This window comes from Bos indicus, chromosome 12, assembly GCF_029378745.1.
Source record: "Bos indicus isolate NIAB-ARS_2022 breed Sahiwal x Tharparkar chromosome 12, NIAB-ARS_B.indTharparkar_mat_pri_1.0, whole genome shotgun sequence".
Classification (NCBI taxonomy): domain Eukaryota; kingdom Metazoa; phylum Chordata; class Mammalia; order Artiodactyla; family Bovidae; genus Bos; species Bos indicus.
The window spans coordinates 35,987,041-36,013,121 of record NC_091771.1 but is presented as its reverse complement, the minus strand read 5'-3'; the positions used below and the strand labels follow the sequence as shown (position 1 = coordinate 36,013,121).

Here is a 26,081-nt window from a genome sequence, read left to right as displayed (position 1 = left end):
ATTTCATATTGGGTAGGTTTGCAGGTAATAAATTCACCTTTGTTTTTCTGGGGAATGTCTTAACTTCTCATGTTTGGAGGAATATTTTGTTGGATATAGAATTTTTGGTTGACAGTTTTTTTTTCCCACCATTTTAAATATCATGCCATAGCTTTTCACATCCATGATTTTGGATGAGAAATCTGGTGATGAGGATCCATTGCATATGGATCTTACTTCTCTCTTACTTCTCTTACTTCAAAATTCTCTTTTACTGTTGGGTCCACAATTTGATTATTACTGTCTTGGTATGGCCATCTTGGAATTGAGCTTCTTGGGTGTATGTGTTTATCCTCGTTATATTCATCATATTTGGGTAGTTTATAGCCATTATTTCTTCAAATATGTTTTTTGTTCTTTTCTGTCTCTTTTTGTTATATATATTGGTGCACATAGTGGTGTTTCACAGATTCTTAGGCTCTATTCATTTTTCTTCATTCTTGTTTTCTTGCTCTTCAGACTGGATAATTTTAATTATCCTGCCTTTCATTTTACTGATTCTTCTGCTTGCTTAGATCTGCTGTTAATCCCCTCTAGTGACTTTTTTCTTTTCTGCTATTAAATTTTTCATCTCCAGGATTTTTGTTTGGTTAATTTTTTTTTTAATTGAAGTATAATTGATTTACAGTGTTGTGTTAGTTTTCAGGTATACAGTGAAGTGATTTTAGTTTTATATATATATTCTTATTTGTATTCTTTTCTATTATAAGTTACTGTAAGATATTGACTGTAATTCCCTGTGCTTTACAGTGGGTCCTTGTTTATTTTATATATAGTGTGTATCTATGTGTTTTTTTTTTTAAAGACTTTTTTTTCCCCCCTGTGGACCATTTTTAAAGTCTTTACTAGATTTGTTACAGTGTTGCTTCTGTTTTAATATTTTGGTTTTTTGGCCAGGAGACAGTATGAGATCTTAGCTGCTTAGATTCCTAACCAGGGATTGCACCCACTGCATTGGAAGTTGAAGTCTTAAACCACTGGACTGCCAGAGAAGTCCCAATACTGTGTATTTGTTAATCCCAAACTAACTTATCCACCTCCATCCCCCTTTCCCTTTTGGTAACCATAAGTTTATCTTGTGTCTATGAGTCTAAATTTGTATCATTCTTTAGATTCTACAAGTGATGTCATATGACATTTGTCTTTATCTGACTTCCCTCATTTAGTATGATAATCTCTAGGTCCGTCTATGTTGATGTGAATTCTTTCTTCTGACTGAGTAATATTTTACTGTGTATATATCCACCATATCTGTATCCATTTCCCTGTCAGTAGACACTTAGATTGCTTCCATATCTTGGCTCTTGTGAATAGTGCTACTATGAGCATTGAGGTGCATATGTATCTTTTCTAGTTTGAGTTTTCATCTTTTCCAGATATGTGCTCAGAAGTAGGATTGCTGGATCATATGATAGCTCCGTTTTTAGTTTTTTTTTAAAGGAACCTCTATACTGTTTTCTATAGTGGCAGCACTAGTCTGTATTCCCACCAACAGTATAGGCGGGTTCCCTTTTGTCCACACCCTCTCCAGTTGTTTGTTTACTTTTTGGGGGCTTGCACCACAGGGCCTGCAGGATCTCAGTTCCCTAACCAGAGATTAAACTTATGCCCCCTACATTGGAAGCACAGGGTTAGATAGTGGCAGTGGTTAGGTGTAAAGTCCTAACCACTGGACCACCAGGGAATTCCCAGGGATTTTTATTTTAAAAAAGTTTAATTTGTCTTACTGCCTCAGAACTATTATAGGTGCCATAAACACATGTTGAATAATAGCCTTTACTGTAGAGACGAATTTGCCTTAGCTTTCTTTGCACCTCCTTTGGTACCTAGAAAGCTTGGGCTCATCAGTGAGAAAATGATGAATGAATATTTTTCTTGAATCATTTGAAATGCTTTCTTTGTGATTTTCATTGAAAGTTAACCAGATTTTCTTACCTACTAGTAATACTTTATTGTAATGAATGTCAACATTTTATTTATTTATTGGCCATGCCATGTGGCATGTGGGTTCTTAGTTCCCTGACCAGGGATAGAATTAATGCCCCCTGAATTGGAAACACAGAATCTTAACCAACTGGACCTTCAGGGAAGTCCCAAACATTTTATTTTTTAACTACCTTTTCTTTTTTCCTGAGAACATCAAGTATTGGGGTTAATTGATTCTCATGGAATCAAAGACCAAGTAAAGCTGTGAAAGCATTTATAATTTATGACGATTGTCTCAGTCTACTTGGGCTGGTATAACTGAAGTACCAGGGACAATAGACCTTCATGTCTCAGAGTTCTGGAGGCTGGAAAGCCCATGGTTGGGGCTTCTGCAGACCAGGTGCTGGTGAGGGCTTGCTTCCTGTTCACAGACAGGCTTCCCTCTTCCTGCTGTGTCCTCATGTGGTGGGAGAGGGAGCTTTCTGGTGTCTTTTATAAAACAGTCACTCATCTCACTCATGAGGGCCCCCCCACCTTCCTGACTTAATCTTCTTGTAGAGGCCTCGCCTCCTTATACCATCTCATGAATTTGAAGGGGGAACACAAGCATGTGGTCCATAACAGTGAAGCAGTATCGCAAGGAAGCCTAAAAATGAATTAGAAACTTAACCAAAATCTTGAGGTACAGACAAAACTGCCTGGTGATTGTTAGGAGTTAACAATGTGTTAATTGATTTTCACATTCAGTTATCTTTTTAAATTCTAAGAAAAACCATAAAATAAATGCCATTTATTTTAGGGAAAATTGAAACCCAGAAAACTGAAGTTATTTACTTGGTGTTAAATAGATAATTAGAATTGATTTAGTGTAGAAAAGTGGCTGAAGGGAATAGATTTTATTTGGATAAGGTAGAAGTGACCAACTTGAATTAGATTGTCTTTTCTTTATAGGGCTCAGTGAGTGGTAGTTGAAGCATATTCTCTGTGGCGTATAGAAGTGACCACATTTATAGTCTAGGATTTGGAAAGAACTGTTACGGGTGAGTAATTACTCTGTTTTGAAGCGTGGGTTACTGCAGAGAACTGTGCAGCAAGAGAAGTCTCCTCTCCCCACGGTTACACTGGGAGGAGACATGAGGGGATACCTCACGGCCACCAGAGGGCACTGGGGATTCAGTTCTGTCTTAAGCCCCAGAAATTGTCATCTTGTTTTAGGTATGCTGAAATATAGAAAAGATCCAAAAAACTCATGCTTTAAAAGCCTTTGCATTCCCTAAGTTCAATGGATTTACACCACATTCTTCTGAAAATTGTTACGTTGATGAAGATCCTTCCTTCCTTCTGACAGATAGATGTTAACTACAAGTCAGTTCCATTTGTGTTACATCTCATCTTACCCTGGCACTTTGGGCTTGATATTTCTTCCTTTTGATACTTGTATTTTTCACATACTGATTTGGTTACTTTTTTATTGAATGGTGTGTTCTTTTTTTTTTTGTTTAATTAATAAGAGTTGTGCTATATTATTTTATTGTTTAATAATAACATATTATATAGTAGTTACGAATATTCAGATCCTGACCTTTCCCATTTTCTCACCGTGGTCTTGGCAGCTTACTTTAAGTTTTTTTTGTCTGTGGTATGTGGGATCTTAGTTCCCTGACCAGGGGTCAAACCCATGCCTCCTTCAGTGGTGTCTCTTAACCACTTGACCACCAGGGAAGTCCTGGGCAGTTTACTTTAGATGATTGCATTTTTAAAAAAATCTGTATAAGGGAGATAATGATTTTACTTTTCATTGGGTTGCTTAAATGTTTAATCATCATGAATATTTGGTGCATAATAAGTATTAAATACATGTTAACTATTACTGGATGAATGTACTTGTATTTTAAGAGAACCTAATTGAATCAGTTATTAAATTTTTGAATCAAATGTCATTCAATTTATTTCAGCATTTAAAACTTCCTGTAGCGAGGTTAAAAATTTTTTATGTTTACTTAAAGTTAAGTGAAGGCCTTGTATGAAGGTTTCTCCCAGCACATGCTGTTGTTTTACCATAAACAAGTCTTCCTTATTAGGTTAATATAGTATATATTTTAATATTTGAAAGTATATTTAAAGTGTCTTAGGGAAATTCCCTGGTGGTCCAGTGGTTAGGATTCTGCACTCTCACTGCCAAGGGCCTGGGTTCAATCACTGGTTGGGGAACTAAAATCCTGAATGCTGCATGGTGCAGCTAAAAAAAAATAATAATAATACTTAAAGTGTCTTAGAGCTTAGAATGATAATTTTTAGGTCTTTGAGTAAGGCAAAATAGTCACCCCTTAAATTTTTAAATGAAATTATCTATTTTCCTTAAGCAGATATAAATGTATCTTTTCTCATTTTCCAATATTATATCTTCCATCCTGAAACAAACAGCTTAAACAAGAAGAATGAAGAGAGTTGTAGGATCAAGCTTTTTTAAAAAAATAAAAGATTTATTTATTTTTGGCTGTGCTGGGTCTTCATTGCTGTGTGGGCTTTCTCTGTGGTGTGTGGGCTTCTCATGGCGGTGGCTTCTCTTATAGTGGAGCACATGCTCTACAGTGTGGGCTTCAGTCGTTGTGGCTTGTGGGCTCTGTGGTGCTGGCTCAGTAGTTGCGGAGCATGGGTGCAGAATCTCCACTGAACATGGGATCTTCCCGGATCAGGGGCTGAACCTGTGTCCCCTGCATTGGCCGGTGGATCCTAGCCACTAGAGCACCAGGGAAGCCTTGGAGCCAAGCTTTGTGCAGAGTGTGTAGAGTCCTGACATTGTCTTGGAACCTTGGGCACTTTTGATGTATATATCTGAGCTACTGCTTTTTCTTAATTGAAGTATTGATTTATGATATTCTGAAAGTTTGAAGTGTACAACATAGTGATTCACAGGTTTTTTTTTTTTTCTGGCTTGTGGAATTTTAGAATAGCTCCTAGTGGTTGCTTGAGTCCAGGCCTCGGCAGTGAAAGCCTGGGGTCCTAACCACTAGTCCATCAAGTGACTCCCAGGTTCATGATTTCTCATGGCAGGGGTATTGACCTGTTTGGTTTATTGATTTTTCTCAACGCCTCAGACTGTGTCTTGTATATACTGGGTGCTCTATAAATCTTTGTTGAATGCAACTATTAACCTGACTTGCTGACTTTGGTGAGTTCTTTGCTTGTTTTGTATCTCCTCTCATCCTGTTCCCTTCCATGGACCTGGACCTTGTTCCAGCCATGTTTGGCCTTCACCCCAGTGCTGGAAGTGTCAGCCTTGTTCCCGTTGGGCTTCTTTGGGAGCTGCCCTCACTCCAGTTTCCCAGTTAGCTCTTGCTCATCATTCCAGGTCTCAGTGAAGTATCACCTGCTCACAGAGGTCTTCGGTCTTTTTTCTTCATCCTGTTACCCATTGTTTTTTCTAAAATTTAAATTTTAACTTAATAAGTGAGAAGTCATGCTCACAAATTCAGAAAATGCACCAAAACACACACTGAATAGTTTCTTCATGCCTGTCAGCCATCTGTCAACATGATAATTATTTATATTAGGGTGATCGTCTTCCGTCCAGAGGCTTTTGTCGCAGTGTAAGCAAATGGCTGTATAGATGAAGCAGTGTTTGTTTGTAAGCTTCAGTGTTATCAGACTGGGTTGAGTGGCCTTAGGAGAGAAGAAGGGTTACCAGGCAGTTCACAGTTGGCACTGGGCCCTTAGACCAGGTTTCCACACCTGCACAGCTGCAGTCTTGTCTCCTGTGAAGGTGTAGGGTACAAACCACTTCACGGTCCTGTCTTTGTGCAAATTGACCTGCAGTCTGTACTCACCCTGCATTTTCCCTTCTTGTTTTTTTCCAGTTTAGCCTCTGAGATGAAGGTGATCCATGTTCAGGACTGGGTCTGCTACTATCCGTGCCCATCACCTCATCGTCTATCTGCTCAGTAACTTATTTTTCTCCTTTCTGACTGTTTTACTGTTAACTTGCTGCTATCTCTTTGGCCTCGGCACAGCTCTGCCCGTGTAGTAAGTGCTCAGAAATACAAGTCGATGTGGCAGAGTCATGAGGAGTTTGGACTGTTGCGGTGAAAACCTGGGGATGCATTCTAGCTGTGTGACTTGGTTAGTTAGCGTCTCTAAGCCACAATTTCTAAGTCATGAACATGGACAAATATTACAGCTATATCAGGGTTATTTTAAAGATGTAACCAAGGGGCAGATAATATTTTCCTAGGACTATTGTAACAAATTACCACAAACTTAGCAGTTTAAAACTGGAAGTCACAAGTCAGAAATTGGTGGCCTGGGGCTCAAGCCAAGGTGTGACCAGAGCTAAGCTTGCCCAGAGGCTCTGGGGAGGGCTCGCTCTTCACCTCCTGTAGGTTTTGGTGCTGTGACATGCTGGGCTGTGTCGTTCCCTCTCCGCAGCCGCCTCTGGTCTCAGTGCCTGTCATCTCCTCCACCTCTTGATGGGGTACAAGAGGTGTGTGCAGGGCCCACCCAGCCAAGCCCATTTTTAAGTCCTTTCTCATCATCATCTCTGCACAGACCCCCTTTCCTTGTAAGGTAACAGTTACAGGTTCCAGGGCTTAGTATCTGATGTCGTCAGGACTGTTATGCAGCCCAATAGATGGACATGAAGGGCAGGGCAGTGGGCATTTATGCTTTGTGGATGCGGTTGGCAAAGATTTCAGATTCTCAGAAGGATTTAATCACGCAGCTACATGGGAGCCAGGGAATGTGAGAACAGTGGATTTTAAAAAAAAAAGGTAAGCAAAGTTGGAGATTAAATTATGTCATTTTATTTGATACAGTGAATAAGGATAAATATCAAGAGATTGTCATGATCAGATTTTAGTTATTTTTTTGTTCACATGTGTGTGGAACGATTTATGTATGTTTTCAGTGTTAAAATTTATAGGGTAGGCAGTGGTAGAGAAGAGAAGGTTGCAAATATACTGCATATTCTTACTGAAAATTGTATAATTACCTGTATTTTTATATCGCATGTTATTTTTATATCACATAAACTATATGAAATGATTAGTGAATGAGGGAAGATCACAGAATGGATATCAAATTTTTCCTGGATCATCGATAAGAATCGTTGTTACTTAGAGTAAGAAAGAAAGTAAAAGTACCTTCAAAAAATTCTTTGAATTTGAGTCGCATCAAAAGCCATATACTGACAATTGTAACGTGTGTCTTTTTTCTGTCTCCTTAACAGGGTCTTTGGCATGGACACAGGTTCAGCAGGAGGATTGGAAGTGACTGATCAGACTCCTGTTCTGTTGGGGAGGACAGCCATGGCAGCTAGTCTCACGGATGTAGGAAATTCGTTTAGTGGGCCACCTAATCCTTTAGTGAATAGATCTAATAAATTTCAGAGTTCATCAGTGGAAGACGATGATGATGTTGTGTTTATTGAACCAGTACAACCACCTCCTCCTTGTGCACCAGTGGTGGCTGATCAAAGAACCATAACATTTACATCATCAAAAAATGAAGAGCTGCCAGGAAATGATTCCAAAATTCTTCCTTCCTCAAAAGAATTGGCTTCTCAGAAGGGGAGTGTAAGTGAGACGATTGTCATTGATGATGAGGAGGATATGGAAACAAATCAAGGGCAAGAGAAAAATTCCTCCAGTTTTATTGAACGGAGACCATCTGAGTCTAAAAACAGAACCAATGATGTGGATTTCTCCCCTTCCAGTTTTTCAAGAAGTAAGGTAAATGCAGGAATGGGTAATAGTGGTATCACCACAGAACCAGACTCTGAGATTCAGATCGCTAACGTTACGACCTTAGAAACAGGCGTCGGCTCTGTGAGTGATGGCCAGTTAGAACACACTGACGGGAGAGACATGAACCTGATGATCACACACGTAACATCCCTGCAGAATGCCAGCTTGGGAGATGTCTCTAATGGACTGCAGTCAAGTAATTTTGGTGTTAATATGCAAACATACACCCCGTCTTTAACTTCACAGACCAAGACTGCAGTAGGACCTTTCAATCCTGGTAGAATGAATGTGGCAGGAGACGCATTTCAGAACGGAGAGTCTGCAGCTCATCACAACCCTGGTAAGCAGTGAGGGTCCTCTCCCGCTCCCCCTTTAGGGGTTGTTTACAGGCAGGTTCTTCTTTCATTGTCCTAATTGGTGCTACTTTGGTTAGTTTACTCATGTAAGATGTGTTAATTCTATTGACTTTCAAGTTTCAAATTTTAACTAATAAGAGATGTAAACTATGTATGTAATATTTCTCTGTAGAGTATTGGAAAATTAATCAGAACAAAATACTCTTTATAGTCACCATATTCTAATAATTTGGCATCCTATTTGTCATGTACTCATTTTATGCTCGTGTGTTTTTAATGGTATGGTTTTAATGTGCAAATAGAGAACGAAAAGATATTTAGTACATGTGAGGAGCAATATAATGTTGTGTAATTGCGTTTAGATTTGTGTTTTAATTTTGATTGCCTGTCTGATTTTAATTTTTACCTATTAGCACTAATTTTTTTTTAATATGTAAAGATTGGTAAATTTCTTGACTATTTGAAAATACTTTCTGCAGGCAGCTTTATTCTGTGGAAACTGTGAGAAGAGTTCTGTGGCTTTTCCCGACCACGTGAGGCCTGCCTGTCTCTTGTGTACCTTCTCTTCTTGGGCTTCATCATTTTAAGCTTGTTAGCAACTTTATCAGCCTAGGATTGTGGGGAATAATAAGAAATGACTGAAACCGAAGCTGTGTAGAATGTTTTGTGAAATGCTAGTTGTTTTTCTTACTTATTCTTTTCGGTTATGATAGTAATGTCTAATTACTGAAGAATATTTGGAAAATCCATAATTAAAAAATGGGGGGGAGAAACCCTTATAGGTGATTAACTGAAGGTTACCTACCACTGTTGATAATGGTTTGAGCGGCTGGTTGTCATTCTTTCTCCTTTGTTCTTCTTAATTTGCTTGAGTGAAGTTATTTATAATGTTCTTTCTTGTTTTCCCTCCACTTAATGTGGCTCTGTATTTTTTCATATCACTAAAATTGTTTATACATGGAAGTTGTAATGACTGCACAGTGGGTTTCATTATACCAGTCGCCATATTTGGCTTTTACACCATTTTCCTTTTTTGCTGTTGTTGGTATATGATGAACTTTTTTCCCCTCAAATTTCTGATGATTTCTTAGCATTTACTCCTAGAAGTAAAGTTACTGGGTCAGAGAGTGTCACTGCTTCTATCTGTCCAAAGATCATTGGTTATAAAAAGGTTCTGGTTTATAATGATTTTGAAAAAAGTGTGTTTCTTAATACTCAGTTTTGAAAAATTCTAATGTCTCCCAAGACCATTTCCCCTTGTATGTATTTACATATATTTGTTGGTAGGTCATTGATGTGCATATGTGTACGTGAATTTGTGAGAGCATTTTTAAGTTGTGGAAATAGTTTGTCATGCTGCCTTCTGGAAAGGTTTTACCAATTTAAACTGCTATCAGCTGTATATTAGAATATCTTTCCTACTGGCTCACTTTTTATAAAAGTTTAAGACATGATAATAGTCAAATTAGTTTCAAAACAGCTATTTTGTCTCATAATTTTAAATATATTAAAAATGTATGAAAAAGAACATAGTGTGCAGTCTTTACTGTTGAGGAAGGTACATTTAATTGTAACCTGAGATTGCAGGATAGGTCTAGCTTTGCACACTTTCCCTTCCTCCCTCCCCTTTAAATAAACAGTAGATTTTTAACTTTTGACCATATCAAGAGTATATGTTTGCATTTGGTAATTCTCTGTTTAGTTCAATTCCAGTTTTTAGTATTTAAATAACTCTTAAGAATATTCTTATCCATGTGTCTTGGGACCCCTAGTACTTGAGGACTGTTGCTGAGTCAGGGAATGTCAAGTGTGCATCAGAAAGCCAGACAGATACACCTCTTGCTCCTGAGTTTACCGATTAGCTCTTGTGTGTACCTGCGGTCTTTGTTTGTAATGGAGAATTACAACATCCTAGCTGTTTATGCTGGCTCTTAGACTAATGATGACTTTGGCAAATTAACCTCTATTCCTTGATGTCCCTTGTGTAAAACAGAGGTTTCAGACAGAATGCTTAAGTTCCTTCCATTCCTAAAAGTGTGTTGATGTTGGAGGAGGTGAAAATTTGAAAGTAGGGGAAATGTAAGAGTTAAAGTATAGCTAAAAGGAGCTACTGTGTATTTAGTTTACAGGGCCTAAAACTAAACTGAAAAAAAAATTGCCAATTTTCAAAGTCAAGTTAATAGATGATTTTAGGTTTAAATAGGTTCCTTTAAGTATATATTCAAATGAGAAGCCTACAGAGTTGAAAATTCTAAGGATCCACTTTATGTTGTAAAAGCTATTCCTTCTAACATATATTCAAATAAAATTTTTGTTTGACGGCCCTTCATGAGATGGAACTGCCATTTCAGTGATTTGCATTCTTCGTGTTCTTTAGTATTTTTACCTCTTCATTAAAACCGGCCCTCATGGTATCAGGATGACAGGATTCCAGAATGCACTTTGTTTACTCTCTGTATAAAGTATGGATTTATTTGGAGGGGTTTGTGGATTAGGTAAAATTTGACTAGCAGTATATGTAGCACCTGGAAACCATTAGGTCAATGAATGGACTGGTCAGAACCAGGAACTTGCCCTCTTTAAGGTTTTGATAGTAAAGAAATGTCCTCATACTCTAGATATTTTTGTACTTTGTTTTTCTTATAAAAGGACATCTTTTTTGTATGGAAGTTCAAATTTCACAAGGAGCTTGAAAGGAAAAATATTACAAGAGTACAAAGTAGTAGAAGTTAGAAGCAATAGCATGAAAAGTTTCAAAATGTAAAACGTTAGCCGTATTGGTATTGCTACAGTCTGTGGGGTTGCAAAAGAGCTGGACACAACTGAGCAACGGAGCACGCGCACACACATTGGTGTTGCATCGGGAGGCTGTGGAGCAGTGACCAGTGGTGGGCTGGAAACTCACTGCTCATCCCACTGAAGCGGTCTGTGAAGGAGAGAGGGGTGGACCTCTGCTCCCCAGCATTGGGCTCCCAGCTGTCAGTGCCATGCCCGGTAGGCTGTGCTGCTGGCAGGGACAGCACCCCTGGGTGATGGTGCATTGGTCCCCATGTCTGTTTAACACTCTGGTTTCTTTGATATTATGTGATGTACTTGGAGGCCATGGAATGAAACATGTATATGGAAAAGCTGTTCTCAGAAAGATTTATTTTAAACTTTTTATTATTTAAAAATTTTTTTGGCTGTGCCATGCAGCATGTGGCATCTTAGTTCTCTGACCAAGGATCAAACCCATGCCTCCTTGCAGTGGAAGCATGGAGTCTTAGCACTGGACTGCAAGAGACGTTCCTAGAAAGATGTTTTGAGTATAATCATTTGTAAACTTTATCCAACCTATGTTATATTTGTCAAAGGTTCTGGTTGGTCGAGATTTTATTATACTTTTATGTTGATATATGTGTTCCTTGCTTAAAGTCATATTCTGTAAGTTCTTCCTGTTTAATAACTAATGGCTAATACTTTTTAGCGCTTCCTATATGTCAGTCACTGGTTTTTAAACCATGTATTATCTCGTTTAAAGTTTCTGTTTGCAGTTGAGAGACGAGTTAGGCTCCAGGTGAGTAACTTCCTGGGCTGGTAGGTAATGAAGCCTGCATGTCAGCCATGCTGACTCCAAAGTCTATGCCTTTGACTGTCCGCTGTACTGTGCCTTCCTGATGTCTGAAACGTGTACAGAATGTTTCTCTGATACAAATTTCAATGTATGTGTGTGTTTTTTTTTTTAGATTCTTGGATCTCCCAGTCAGCATCCTTTCCCCGTAATCAGAAACAGCCAGGGGTGGATTCTTTATCACCAGTGGCCTCGCTTCCTAAACAGATTTTCCAGCCTTCTGCCCAACAGCAACCCACTAAACCAGTTAAAGTCACTTGTGCAAACTGCAAAAAACCTCTGCAAAAGGGACAGACAGCTTATCAGCGAAAAGGATCAGCTCACCTCTTCTGTTCTACCACCTGCCTTTCTTCCTTCTCTCACAAGCCTGCTCCAAAGAAACTTTGTGTTATGTGTAAAAAGTAAGGTTTACCTTTCAGCATATTTCCATGTGGTTGAATATTGGTGATATAAAATTTGAGAAAAATTGTTTTAGAGGTGAATCACCGTGTTTTGAAAATGCATAAGCTAAGCCAGACTAAAATTTGTAGAACATTAGAGTGTTCTCTGTCAAGCTGAGGTGGTTTAGGAATAAAGAGCCTCCTACTTGGATGGGCTTTGGGGTTGATTTAGATCCTCGATCCCTGTAATTAATTTTATCTGTGATCTCCTTTGGACTTCTTGAGTTTGTAAAAAATACATACATGCTTATTTACATTACTAATTATAAGAATTTAGTTCTAGCCCGATAAAATTCTTACACAATTTATGTGTGACTAGTTTTGTATTAAAATAGGTCAAAATTTAGAGTACTTTCATGTTAAGATTGTTTAAAATTGGCAGAACTTTGGTTATTGTATGCATTTATTTATGTTTGTCTTAAATTTTAGGTCATTTTTTAATACTTACCTTTTGATGACTCAGGTACCAATTTTTTGACAGCCTTGTAGTGAATCCTCTCCTGCTGTTTCTACGTCTGGCCTCACTAGTTAAAAATGAGATGAATATGGCATATTCTGTACAAGGTCAAGCAGGTGGATTTTCTGTACCATCTCTTGAGCAGCCCATGTTTGTGAAGATGTTTTAGATCTTAGAAATTTGAAAAGGGCTGAGTGCTCTGTGTAAGTTTAGTAAATTCAAATATTGGTGCAATTGTTATACATTTTTTGGTTGCTTTACAGTAATAGGCTTGCATGCAGTAGTGTAAGACCTGAAAATTCAGAATTAAAGGAAAATTTCTAAAGTCATCAATGTGGTTGTTTCTTAACATTTTTAATTGTAGTTGAGAGCTGTACAGAATGGTCAGTGGGGTTGTTCTGGGTTATGGGATATATTTAAATTCACTTTTGCTCTCTAAAAGGATGTTGTATTCCTGTGACCTAGATATCTCATGCTTTCTGCTTACCTGGAGAGGAAAATTGCATAGGTATCATAGTTTATACCTCAGTAAATTAGGCCTTGACATTAAACTCCACATTTATAACAAAAACTTTTCTTTTAAAGTGTTTCCAGTGTCTGAAAGCCTTGTTAAGGAGCTTGAAGATGAATTGAGTGGTGGCTGGGGTTTAATAGTACTGCTTCTCAAGCTTCTATGTTCATCATATTTTTATGAACCAAGAGTTTTTACATAGTAAAGGTGATGTAATGAATCTAAAAATGGTTCCAGTTTATGGAAGTTAAAAATGTCACTTACTTTTTTTGTATTTGATTTATTTTTAAGTGGAGCTTGACTTTGCTGCTTTTCAGAGATATAACTACAATGAAAGGAACCATTGTTGCTCAAGTGGACTCAAGTGAATCCTTCCAGGAGTTCTGTAGCACATCTTGTCTGTCTCTCTATGAAGACAAACAGAATCCTACTAAAGGAGCTCTGAATAAATCAAGATGTACAATTTGTGGTAAACTAACAGAGGTTTGTATTTCTGTGCTTTATCACTTAGTTCTGATTAATAGGAATATTTATGACTTTAACTGTTAATGATGTATCATCAGTGTGTGTTTCCTTAAAAGTGAGGGTATATGAAATCTGTCTTATAACTATCCCTTTATGTAGTTATAAAAAAACTGAAATACAGCATCAGTTGACTTTTTCCTTGATGTTGGGAGCACTCACAGACAAAACCATAGTGTTTAAACGGTGCTAAGCTTCAAACAAGAGGCAACAATCTTGTCTAAGCAGTGAAATAAGTGGTGGGGATATTTTGGAGGATTTCATTAAAAATATATTATGGTTTTGGCATTTTATGAAATAAAAAGAAATCTGTGTATCCATCCTTATTTGAATTATTTATAATAGTTCTCCCTATTCTGTATAGCAATGTACTTTATTTATATTTCCGTTTGGATTTAGCTAAAGATTTCCAATCTGTTTTAGAAGTTTTATACTACTAGACTGGGTTGCTTCCTATCACTTATAGAGACCTCTAGAGAAGCTTGTATTATGATCCTGGTGGTCCTCCCTGCTTCCTGCCATACGTGTATTCCGTGTGTTTATTAAAGAAAAGTTTAAAAATGAAATGTACTTTGTTTTGCCCTTTTCTTAAACAAGCCTTACATAGAAAAATAGAGGTATTTTCTTTTTGTTGAAGCACCTTGTGACTTAAGCTACATGTTGTGTATTAATTTGTGTTTTAAAATTTTGCTTGTTGTTTTTCTTTCAGATTCGCCATGAAGTTAGCTTTAAAAACATGACTCATAAGCTGTGCAGTGACCATTGCTTTAACAGATACAGGATGGCTAATGGCCTTATAATGAACTGCTGTGAGCAGTGCGGCGAGTACCTACCCAGCAAAGGAGCTGGGAACAATGTCCTGGTTGTTGATGGTCAGCAGAAGAGGTTTTGCTGCCAGAGTTGTGTCAGTGAATACAAGCAGGTAATTCACCACTGGTTTGAGTGTGTTTTTAAATTGCTGTAATAGTTTTACTCTTAACAGCATTTAGTAACCAGATTTATCTTGGGATCTCATTTAGTTCCATTATTGTCTTAACATCTTAGAGATAACCTTATCTCAGATAAATGTGGAAATATATGTAGATGGTTGGAAATAAGGTTGTGATTTTACCATAGGTAAATGCTTACCACAGTGATTCTTGTTTTGAATTTTTTTTTAGGTGGTGGAGAAGGGTCACAAATACGATTTTTCAGATTGTTAATGCTTAGGAATGATTATCTTATTTGTAATATTAATTTGAAATTTAAGATGTTTTTGATCTAGTTTATTTTTTAATGATTTCAAAAGTCAGAAGTTGGCCCCATTTCTCTCTTCTGTTGGTTCCTACTTATTCTTTATACATATCAATTTTTAATAGTATTTTCTTTTCTGTTCTTTCTGAAAAGTTAAGGAAATAATTTGTTCTTAGTTTCTCTTTTTTCCCCTGTACAAAAGGGAGCATACGGTTATGTGCTTTTACTGTACATTTGTATCTTGGACGCATCCCCTGTCAATATATTCCTTATTCTTCTTTTTTTCATGGCTTAGTTTTTAGGTATTTTGTGAGCTGGTTGTTAACCCATTGTTAAAAATTAAGTTTGAGAAACTTATAAATTCCATTTGTATTAATCTGCTAGGACTGCCATAACAAAATACTGAGGGGTTCAGACAGCCAAGAATTTTCTTTCTCATAGTTCTGGAGGCTTAAAGATCAAGGTGCCCTTCCAGGGTGACTGGTGAGGCCACTCTGCCAGACTTGTAGGGAGCCTTCTCTCTGTGTCCTCATGTGGTCTTTCCTCTGTGCTCAGGAGAAAGAGTGTCCTGTAGGACTTGGTTTAGTCTTGACTGCCTCCCTAAAGCCCCTGCTCCAGATACAGTCTCATTGGGAGTAAGGGCTTAAAGATAATATATTTGGGGTGGAGGGAGACACAGAGTATTGAAAACAAAGAAAATAAATACTTAAAACTTAGAAATTCCTAATTATTTTATTATATTTTAATGTTATCTGTGCTCTTGAAGTTATTTCCATGACTGTATTTGTGTGGTGGCGATATCGTACGTAATGGAGTGCATCCGTGTCTCCCTTGCTGACTTCATGTTCATTTTATGCTGGTGCCATGTGGATTATGGTGTTTCCTCTCACCTCCCAAGAACCAGTGGTCACCAGTATACAAGACTACACTGGGCTAACTGTTGTTTATTTCGTTACTTTGCTGTGGATGGTACTGCGTTATCTCTGTTGTTTTGCTGCTACAGATAACCAATGGTGAATAACCTGGCACAGGCACAGCTCAGAGATGTTTGGGTTCAGTTCCAGACCACTGCAGTAGATTGATTGACTGACTGAAAGTTGCTCAGTAGTGTCCGATTCTTTGTGACCCCAGGGACTGTATAGTTCATAGAATTCTTCAGGCCACAATACTGGAGTGGGTAGCTTCTCCCTTCTCCAGGGGTTTTCCCAACCCAGGGATCGCACCCAGATCTCCCATGTGGCAGGCAGCAGAACGAATATTAAAGTGAGACTTAGACTACTAAGTGTGCAAGTAGCATCAATGTCTAAAATAATGTACATACCTTAGTTAAAAATACTGACCATCATCTGAGCCTTATTTTTCTATAGGATCATTAAAGTTATGTAATAATTATTCTGTAAGCTGGGCGTTGGCACTAGGACAGAGCAGACAGGCATTTGTAAAGTTGGATGAGGTTGTTTTAAGTCACGAAATAGGTAATTAAGAATCAGCTTTTGCAGGTTGCTTGTTGACCTTTCAGTCTGGGAGCCTTTCTTTATATCTTTTTATATGGACCTAGAATCTATTAGATAGAGTGAAGTGAGTCAGAAAGAAAGATAAATATTGTATTCTAATGCACATATATGGAATCTAGAAAAATGGTCCTGAAGAATTTATTTGCAGGGCAGCCTTGGAGAAACAGACATAGAGAATAGACTTATGGACATGGGGAGAAGGAAGGAGATGGTGAGATGTGTGGAAAGAGTAACATGGAAACTTACATTACCATATGGAAAATAGATGGCCAATGGGAATTTGCTGTAGGGCTCAGGAAACTTAAACAGGCTCTGTATCAACCTAGAGGGGTGGAATGGGGAGGGAGATGGGAGGGAGGTTCAAAAGGGAGGGGATGTATGTATACCTATGGCTGATTCATGTTGAGGTTTGACAGAAAACAACAAAATTCTATAAAGCAATTATCCTTCAAAAAAAAAAATAAAGCCTTTTAAAATCTTCTTTTAGGTAGGTAGCCATCCAGGCTTCCTGAAGGAGGTTCGAGATCACACACCAGACTCTTTCCTCACGCAGCCTGAGGTAAGTGGGAATGTGGCCTGGCCATGGCCTCCACGTGACACATGCTGCTACTGCCTTATTGTGTGTCTGAGAATCATGTGCATTTGGAAGCATATTACCATTTCTGAACTTAAAATCTGTTATGATGATGATCGTTTTATCTCTTTAGACAAACAAACTTTCATTTCACTAAATATTATGTGTTTTCTTATGATGTATTCTATTGATTTTAGGTATTTATGTTATTAAAAATTAGTTTAAGATACAGATTTTTAACTCATAGTCCTTGACCACAGTGAGCATTTAAATGTAGAATATAAAAGTCCTTCTCTTGGACCTACCTGAAAGAGGGGGAAAAAACCCCTTTCTTTCAAAAACTGTTTCCAAATCTATATTTGTTAAACTGCATGAGTAAATTAGTATTTGAATAATAAATGTATACAATTAACAGTAATTAAGATTGTAGTACAGCGATCAAAATAAGACATTTTTAATACTGCTGTTTGGTTCATCTATAGACTTTATTCAAAATTTGTTCATTAATGTCTGTTATAACAAATTGGAAAAAAGATTTATATAACATCTAATCCAGAGTCATAAGCCATTATTTAAAGAAACCTTTTTTTCAGTTTCTCCCTCTCTCCTCCTGAGACCCTAGTTCCAGGTGTGCTAGACTTCCTGCTCCTGCCCCTGGTCGCAGTGGCTCATTCATTATTTATTGAGGTTTTTTAAGTCTTGTTTTCCTTCTTGCTTCCTACTAGAGACTTTCTATTGTATCTTTGGTTTTACTGGTTTTACTCAGTTGTTTCTAACCAACTGTTAGTTCAGTGTGGTGTAGATTTTGGCTTGGCCTTTGTGTCATCTCTAGAGGTTCTGTCTGGGTCTTTTTTATGTCCTCTATTTCTGGCCGCATTATGTTCATGTTCCTCCATGGGTTTCTTGAGTATATCAGCATATTTATCATAGTGGCTCTTTTCATATGTCCTTTTTATATAAACTTTCTATGTTTTACAGAGTTATACAGTTGGCCCTTTATATCCACAGGTTCTGCATCTAATGGATTCACTTGACTGAAAATGTGTTGGGGGTGGGGGTGTGGCAAAAAATTCCGAAAATCACAAGTTAAATTTGCTGCACACTGTCAGCTGTTTACATAGCATTTACATTGTTTTAGTTATTATACGTAATTGAGGGAGATGTGCATACTATACCATTTTATATAAGGGACTTCTGAACTGGTCCCTGGTCTGTCTGGTCCCAAGGTCTTTTGTGACCTTGATATTTCTGAGCACTGCACGACAGGTGGTGAAGTGCCCTTGAGTTAGGTTTGTCTGCTGTTTTCTCAGGATGACACTGAGGTGGTGCATGGTGGGCACGAATACCTAGGCAGCAGTACACATCCTTGTGCAGCGTCAGACCAGCAGGCACGTGATGTCTGCTGTCCGCTCTTGTGCATTGGCTTGGCTCACTCGGTCAAGGGGGCGCTGTCCCATTTCTCCAGGGCAGTTGCTGTTTTTCCCTCCATATATAGTTATTTTGAGGGGATGTATTTTATACTATGGAAATATCATGTTGCTCAGCAAACTTCTCACTATTTTTAGCATCTGTTGTCAATTAGAAAAATTCTAAAAATTGCAAAACTAGTATATATGTATTGAAAGAAAAATTGTAAGCTATACAATAGTGAAGAAAAGTCAAGCATGATGGTGTGTAAATTTTTTAGATCTTTATTTTTCTGCACAAACATCTTTCAACATGAAGGAAGAATTTCAGGGTTTTTTTTGAATGAATGAAGTACAAGGTTTGCTTGAATTTATCTCTTAATCTTCACTTAATATAGAAATTAGTATAATATCATGTCATTGTTGACAGTTTACCACTGCCTCTCCTCCACAGATTTAGTTCTTCACTATTCTTATGCTTTGGACTCCTTTGGTAACACAGTTAGATGGATTCTCAGAATGCTGTTAGATGCATAAATAAAATATCTATGATTACAAATAGGACCAGTTATTCAAAATATAGTTTTAAAAGTATTAAATGAAATGTGATTTATGCACGTGGTATTAATGCATTAAGTAGTAAGGTATAGTGTTTAATAACTATAATGTTTTTTGAGGTTGACATCTGTGATACATTGATACACCTGCCAATATAGATAAAAAGTTGGGAATTTTTATTTTTGACAAAGTCACATGTTCTGCTGACTAGTGTGGTTTATTGCCTCTAATGGAAATGAAAAACAGAGCTGCATGTCGGTCGGTTGGATGTTAATGAATTTGAAGGGGTATGTTTCTCCATGCGGTGTTGCAGACAGAAGTTAGCTTTCAGTTGTTTCTGGACGTGGCCAGGAGTTGGTTTTGTGCAGCCACACACATGCCCATTTCCTGGGTTAGATTCGCAGTTACAAGTCCATCCAACCTTTATTGCTTGAGCACCTACCACTGCTGTCCACTCGCTTGGTTAAAAAAGTAATAAATGAGATATTTTGCTTACATAGTAAAGGAAAAAATGGGAAAGTTTTGGAATCATGTGATTGATTTTTATATTCATGTGGAGTTGGTTAATACGGCACTTTTTTTCAGTGAGTAGACTGGAAATGAGTCCATTTGCCACAAATACCCCATAATTTTTACCTTTTACACCAGTGCTGTTTCAATCAGATCTTCTTCATACTTTTTTTTTTTTTTTTACTGAATTTATAAGTAGGTTTCCCCCATGCCTGAATGGGGAATGTAATAATTGTGAATTTGTTTCACTTAATTTTGTTCCTTAAACCACTCAGTGCATATTTATAGAAGCATGACATTTAAATATGATTATGTTGATTGTTTACATAGGAAGCAGAGAAAACGCGGCGTGGCAGTGTATGTCTTTTTTGATAATACTCTCCCGTTGCTGCTGCTGCTAAGTTGCTTCAGTCATGTCCTACTGTGTGCGACCCCATAGATGGCAGCCCACCAGGCTCCCCCGTCCCTGGGATTCTCCAGGCAAGAACACTGGAGTGGGTTGCCATTTCCTTCTCCAGTGCATGAAAGTGAAAAGTGAAACTGAAGTCGCTCAGTCCTGTCCGACTCTTAGCGACCCCATGGACTGCAGCCTACCAGGCTCCTCCGTCCATGGGATTTTCCAGGCAAGAGTACTGGAGTGGGGTGCCATTACCTGCTCACTCTCCCATTAGGTGGGCCCTTTCAGGGTTGAAATAGTGGCAAACGTAAAGGTGGCTGTTATAGTGTTCTCAGTATTGATGATTCTGTCTTTCTCAGTGTCTTCACATAAAACTTGTTTCTTAGTGGGGACCAGTTGCTCAGCTTCTTGTTTTTTGTTTTTTGTTTTTTTTTTTCAGCTTCTTGTTTACTTGACCCAAGTTAATTGATCTACTTTTTTTTGGTATGTCTTAAAAGTTACTAATGATTGATATTTAGCCATTCTGACAGTGAACTCATTGTCAACTTGAAGGATATTTCTGATAAGTTAAAACATGTAATGTAGGTTAGAGTGGATGATTGAGCCTTGGTTATGTTGGTAAGACAGTTCTTCCTAGGAGCTGCCTTGTGGAGGTCTCACGTCCACTGCTGAGAGCCACTTTGCTTTTCTCTGTGTAGATCTGTGACACAATGGCAGGTGTCTGATATTTTTAGTATTCCCTATTTGTGCTGTAGTGCCAGATTTTAAACATTCTTTTCTTTTTTCTTTGTCTTACTGATTTTTTTTTCTTCCTATATAAAATGTAAATTATTAAGCTCCAGGAAAACATATTTCGTTCCAAACAAAAAACCAGCCTTTTCCTCTGTTGTCCTGTAACCTTGGGAGAATCATAATTAGACTTAACAGGTTTGCAGTTATTCTTACTTTTTTTCCATGTTAGCATTCTTTTGCTGTTGATAAGTTTTTTGGTTTTTTGTTTTTTGGGTTTTTTTTTTTTTTGAGCCTTTCAGAGATTGAATAAAGAGATGAGTTGGTTTCTACTTTGAGAAGTAATGTTTATGGCTTCCTTTAGGTGTTTGAGTAAATAAGGAACCAGTATGAATATGACATGCATTCCTGGAATGTAAATAGCTGTTTTCTCATAACTTTTCCATTTGTTGTATGCTGAGGAAGTTTTTCTTTTTTTATCGGTGTTGTTGTTTTTGCCTAATGTTTTTACCTTCAGTTTATTATTTTGTTTTCTCAAATCCTGTGGCATTTGTGAAATTTATCCATGCAGTTTGCTCATTTTTTGTTACTTTTGGCCTGATTGTCGTTTTCCCCTGACATCTCTTATTCGTTTGTCCATGGAATGTCCTGAGGCCTTCTTATATCATCATATTGTACTGCGTGGTGTTGGGTGCGAAGATAAGGGAAACAATCTAAACATCATGTGGAAGGATGGATGCTCAAGTCCCTTCCATGCGATGAGCTTGTGTCTGCAAATGCAGGGGACTGAAAAGATGATTACTTTGCGTTGTGAAATGTGACGTTTGATGTAACTGATTATGATAATTCTGTTACCACTCAGAAAAAAAACATCAAATAAAAGTTGCACTTAAAGGTTTGCTTTTAGTTTTGTTTGACTTCAGGGTGATTCTTGTATACAGACACACCAGCCTCTGGGTGTGTTGTTGGAGACTGTGCAGTGATGCTGTTTTTGTCCAGTAGATTCCAGAGTGGGCCTCCTGTGCCTTCCCTTGAACTTCACTCTCTCCTTGTTCTCTCAACTATACAGGGTTGGCAGTATTCATGTTTGGCACAATTGACTTTATTATTACCTATCGACTTAATTATTAACTTTAATAACCAAAAATAATTTTGAATGAAGTTTTTAATTAAAAAATGTAAATGTTTCTGTGTTTTATGTTGGTTGAATGAGGTTTTAAATGTAGTAGAATGATGGTAAATCAGTTTTAAGGGAAGTATCAGAGTGCTTGAAATAGCAGCAGCTCAATGGAAAAAGTATTTAACATCTTCAAATTATTCCTTTGAAGGACTGTAGTTGTTTGATTATTAGGATTCATTAATTTTTTCTACCATAAGACGAGGAAGTGTGTCATCATGGTGAACAGATAAACCTTAGATTTTTTGCCTTAGATTTTCAGTTTCTGTTTACTTATGTGTAATGATTTGGTTTAACTTAATAGGGAAGACCACTATTTTTGAAGGAGACTTAGATTATACTTTTGTTTGACCCTAGTATAGCTGCATTGCAGTAAACTCAGCCTCAGATGAAGACTTTTGACCCACTAAGCCTGATTAGAGATGAACAAAATTGTTTTACAGAGAGAAAAAGTATAATGAAAAATACTTTTCTAGTTAAATTCTTTATTTTCTTTTTGTTTCAATTTTTAGAAATATGGAAAACTGACCACTTGTACTGGTTGCCGAACACAGTGCAGGTTTTTTGATATGACTCAGTGTATAGGTCCTAATGGGTATATGGAGCCATATTGTTCAACTGCTTGCATGAACAGTCACAAGACAAAATATGCAAAATCACAAAGTAAGTTTCAGGTATTTGGAAAGTTTAAGAACTTTAATAACATTAATAATTTCTTAACTATTTCTTCTCTTTTTATGCTCATTTTAAACCACATAAATGGTTTATTTTTATCATCACACTAAACTTTGTTAATGTAAAAAATTTTTAATGGTTTTGATAATTTAGTTTTTAAAATATTGGTGTGGAGTTTGTCCATGCCTGTGTTCTTAGCTAAAATTGTTTTTCCATTTAAACATTATCTAAAACTGAGATTGTTTCATGTATCTGTGTTTGTTTTGGAGACATGGTATCGGACTCTTTTATGACAGTATTTTTTTAAGGTGCAATTAATCTCAGAAATTAATAAAATAATAATATATAGAAAGTTTCATTAGTAGACTAGTCTGAGAGGTCAGTTAAGATTTTTAGGAAAAACCTTGGCTATTTCATAAAAAATCTGATACATACTTTTTCTCTCTTAGGTTTGGGAATTATTTGCCATTTTTGTAAGCGGAACTCTTTACCTCAGTATCAAGCCACAATGCCTGATGGAAAGTTGTATAACTTTTGCAATTCCAGTTGTGTGGCTAAATTCCAGGTTTGTTTTTTATTTTGCTTAATGCTTCTGATAAAATATAGGTAGAAAATGAACACTGTGACATCTGTATTTAACATGCTAAGTTTTACATGATATTGTTGACGGTCAGATTGGAGGGTGGCGATTCTGGGCTAGAGCAGGTGTGACTTTACCAGTGATCTACTTAGTGTGGGTACTCAAATTGGCTTCTTAACTGTTATTTGTGATACTGATCTTGAAGGAAAATATATTTTAGTTATCAACCTTTAAAACAAAAGAGTAGGTGGTCTAGCCAGCAAAATCGAGTTCATTTGGGAATAGCCAATCAGGAGGCACCACAGACAAGTCTGGAGAACAAAGGAGGGTTAGGGTTGCCTTGGGGGTGGTTTTGAGCCCAAGTTACCTGGAGGCTGGAGAAGGCAATGGCACCCCACTCCAGTACTCTTGCTTGGAAAATCCCATGGGCGGAAGAGCCTGGTAGGCTGTAGTCCATGGGGTCGCTAAGAGTTGGACACGACTGAGCGACTTCACTTTCACTTTTCACTTTCATGCATTGGAGAAGGAAATGGCAACCCACTCCAGTGTTCTTGCCTGGAGAATCCCAGGGATGGGGGAGCCTGGTGGGCTGCTGTCTATGGGGTCGCACAGAGTCGGACACGACTGAAGTGACTTAGCCGTACCTGGAGGCTGGTGAGAATCTGAGTTGTTGATGGCCATGGAGACAGTCTCCCTCCTGCTGGGGTCTGTGGGGTGAGCTGACCAGGCTTCTTGGCTCTGTTTTTCAGTGAGATTTTTCTTGATTCACTTTCACACAGTTTCATTGTGCTCAGTGCCTGCTGTGCAGTGTGTTCTTAATAGGATGGTTTGAGTAACATCTGACTCTTAAGGGGAAGGTTCTATTTTGTTGTTCTAAGTGGATGGAAAAGTAGGATGTGAAGAGGTACCTGGAATAACACTCAAGTTTGGCCTTGGAGTACAAAACAAAGACTAATAGGGTTTTATCAAGAGAATATGCTGATGATAGCAAACACCCCCTTTCCAAAAACCCAAGAGATGCCTGTACACATGGACATCACCAGATGGTCAGTACTGAAATTAGATTGATTATATCCATTGCAGCTTAAGATAGAGAAGCTCTATACAGTCAGCAAAAATAAGATCTGGAGCTGACTGTAGCTCAGATCATGAGCTCCTTATTGCAAAATTCAGGCTCAGATTGAAGAAAGTAGGGAAAACCACTAGACCATTCAGGCATGACCTAAATTAAATCCCTTATGATTATACAGTTTAAGTGACAAATAGACTGAAGGGATTAGATCTGATGGAGTGCCTGAAGAACTATGGATGGAGGTTTGTAACATTGTACAGTCAGGCACTGTACATTCAAAAGAAAAATAAATGTAAGAAGGTAAAGTTGTCTGAGGAAGGCTTACAAATAGCTGATGAAAGAAGAGAAGAGAAAGGTATACCTTTCTGAACTCGAGTTCCAAAGAATAGCGAGGAGAAATTAGAAGGCCTTCTTAAGTGAACATGCAAAGAAATAGAGGAAAACAATAGAATGGGAAAGACTAAAATCTCTCCAAGAAAATTGGTGACATCAAGGGGAATATTCCATGCAAAGATGGGCATGATAAATGACAGGAACAGTAAAGACCTAACAGAAGCAAAAGAGATTAAGAAGAGTTGGCAAGGATACACAGAACTATACAAAAAAGGTCTTAATGACCTGGATAACCATGGTGTGTAACTCACCTTGAGTCAGACATCCTGGAGTTTGAAGTCAAGTGGGCCTTAGGAAGCGTCACTGTGAATAAAGCTGGTGGAGGTGATGGAATTCCAGGTGAGCTATTTCATATCCTAAAATATGATGCCGTTCAAGTGCTACACTCAGTATGCCAGCAAATCTGGAAAACTCAGCAGTGACCACAGGACTGGAAGGGGTAAATTTTCATGTCAGTCTCAAAGAAAGGCAATGCCAAAGGATATTCAAACTACTGTACAGTTGCGCTCATCTCACATGCTACGAAAGTAATGCTCAAAATTCTCTAAGCCAGGTTTCAACAGTACGTGAACCGTGAACTTCCAGATGTTCAAGCTGGATTTAGAAAAGGCAGAGGAACCAGAGATCAAATTGCCAACATCCACTAGATCATAGAAAAAGAAGGGAGTTAAAAAAAAAATTTACTTCTGCTTCATTGACTATGTTAAAGCCTTTGACTGTGTGGATCACAACAAACTGTAGAAAATTCTTAAAGACATGGGACACTCATGTTGGCTTATCTCACTTCAACCTGTAAATCCTTTTAACTTTTTAAAGTGTAATGAAACTGAAATTCCTGGTTATCCATTCATTGTTGTTCAGTCACTCAGTCATGTCCGACTCTTTGTGACCCCATGGACTGCAGCACGCTAGGCTTCCCTGTCCTTCACCATCTCACAGTTTGCTGAAACTCATGTCCATTGAGTCAGTGATGCCAGCGAACCATCCTGTCCTCTGTTGTCCCCTTCTACAAATCTTTTCCTCCCCAACATTGCATGTAAAAAACATCGAGAAAAATTATGAAAAGACTATTTTCACGGATGCACTTGGAATGAAAATGATTGCAGTATCAGCTGTTACAGGCAGAGTTGGGAATTACGTTCTTCTGTATTTCGTTACTGGTTCAGGACTTGGTGGATCGACCTCACTATTTATTATTTGTTTATATTTTCTTAAAGAAAAAATCACAGTTGAACTTTATATTTTTTTCTTTTTTCATCTTTAATAGAAATTGTGTGGTAAAAAATGAAATTCAGTTTCATCAAACTAAACAGTATACTAGTATTTTTAAAGACAAAATTCAAAAATGTCATTCTATATGTTGAGGAGATAAGAACTTAAAGATGTGTATTATTTTCTGGATGTAGTTGGTACTCGATGGTTGTCACAAATAAAACTTGTAAAACCACCTCAGACTTGGTGTCTCTTGCTCTGTTTTAGGCTCTCAGCATGCAGTCGTCTCCCAACGGCCAGTTGGTAGCGCCAAGTGATATTCAATTGAAGTGCAACTATTGCAAAAACTCTTTCTGTTCAAAGCCAGAAATCTTGGAATGGGAGGCAAGTCATGTTTTATTATGCATGCTATCTTCTGCTACAGTAAAAGTCTAGTATAGTAATCATGG

At 37.7% G+C, this 26,081-nt stretch overlaps 1 protein-coding gene across 4 annotated transcripts in view; it reads left to right on the top strand.

Annotated features, from left to right (window-relative positions):
- ZMYM2 (zinc finger MYM-type containing 2) overlaps positions 1–26,081 on the top strand; it is a 62,764-nt gene that overhangs the window by 11,480 nt on the left and 25,203 nt on the right. For 3 of the 4 annotated variants that reach the window (XR_011569763.1, XM_019971533.2, XM_019971531.2), the window contains 9 exons: positions 5,823–6,731; positions 7,190–8,046; positions 11,788–12,073; positions 13,398–13,563; positions 14,312–14,524; positions 16,837–16,908; positions 22,213–22,363; positions 22,825–22,940; positions 25,900–26,016. Coding sequence is in view for 3 of the 4 variants with exons in the window: in XM_019971533.2 (XP_019827092.2) it covers positions 6,562–6,731; positions 7,190–8,046; positions 11,788–12,073; positions 13,398–13,563; positions 14,312–14,524; positions 16,837–16,908; positions 22,213–22,363; positions 22,825–22,940; positions 25,900–26,016 (2,148 nt within the window). In the remaining variant the exon portion in view is untranslated. Of the gene's footprint in view, positions 1–5,822; positions 6,732–7,189; positions 8,047–11,787; positions 12,074–13,397; positions 13,564–14,311; positions 14,525–16,836; positions 16,909–22,212; positions 22,364–22,824; positions 22,941–25,899; positions 26,017–26,081 lie in introns of those variants that run through there. The other variant, XM_019971532.2, reaches the window with a different exon arrangement.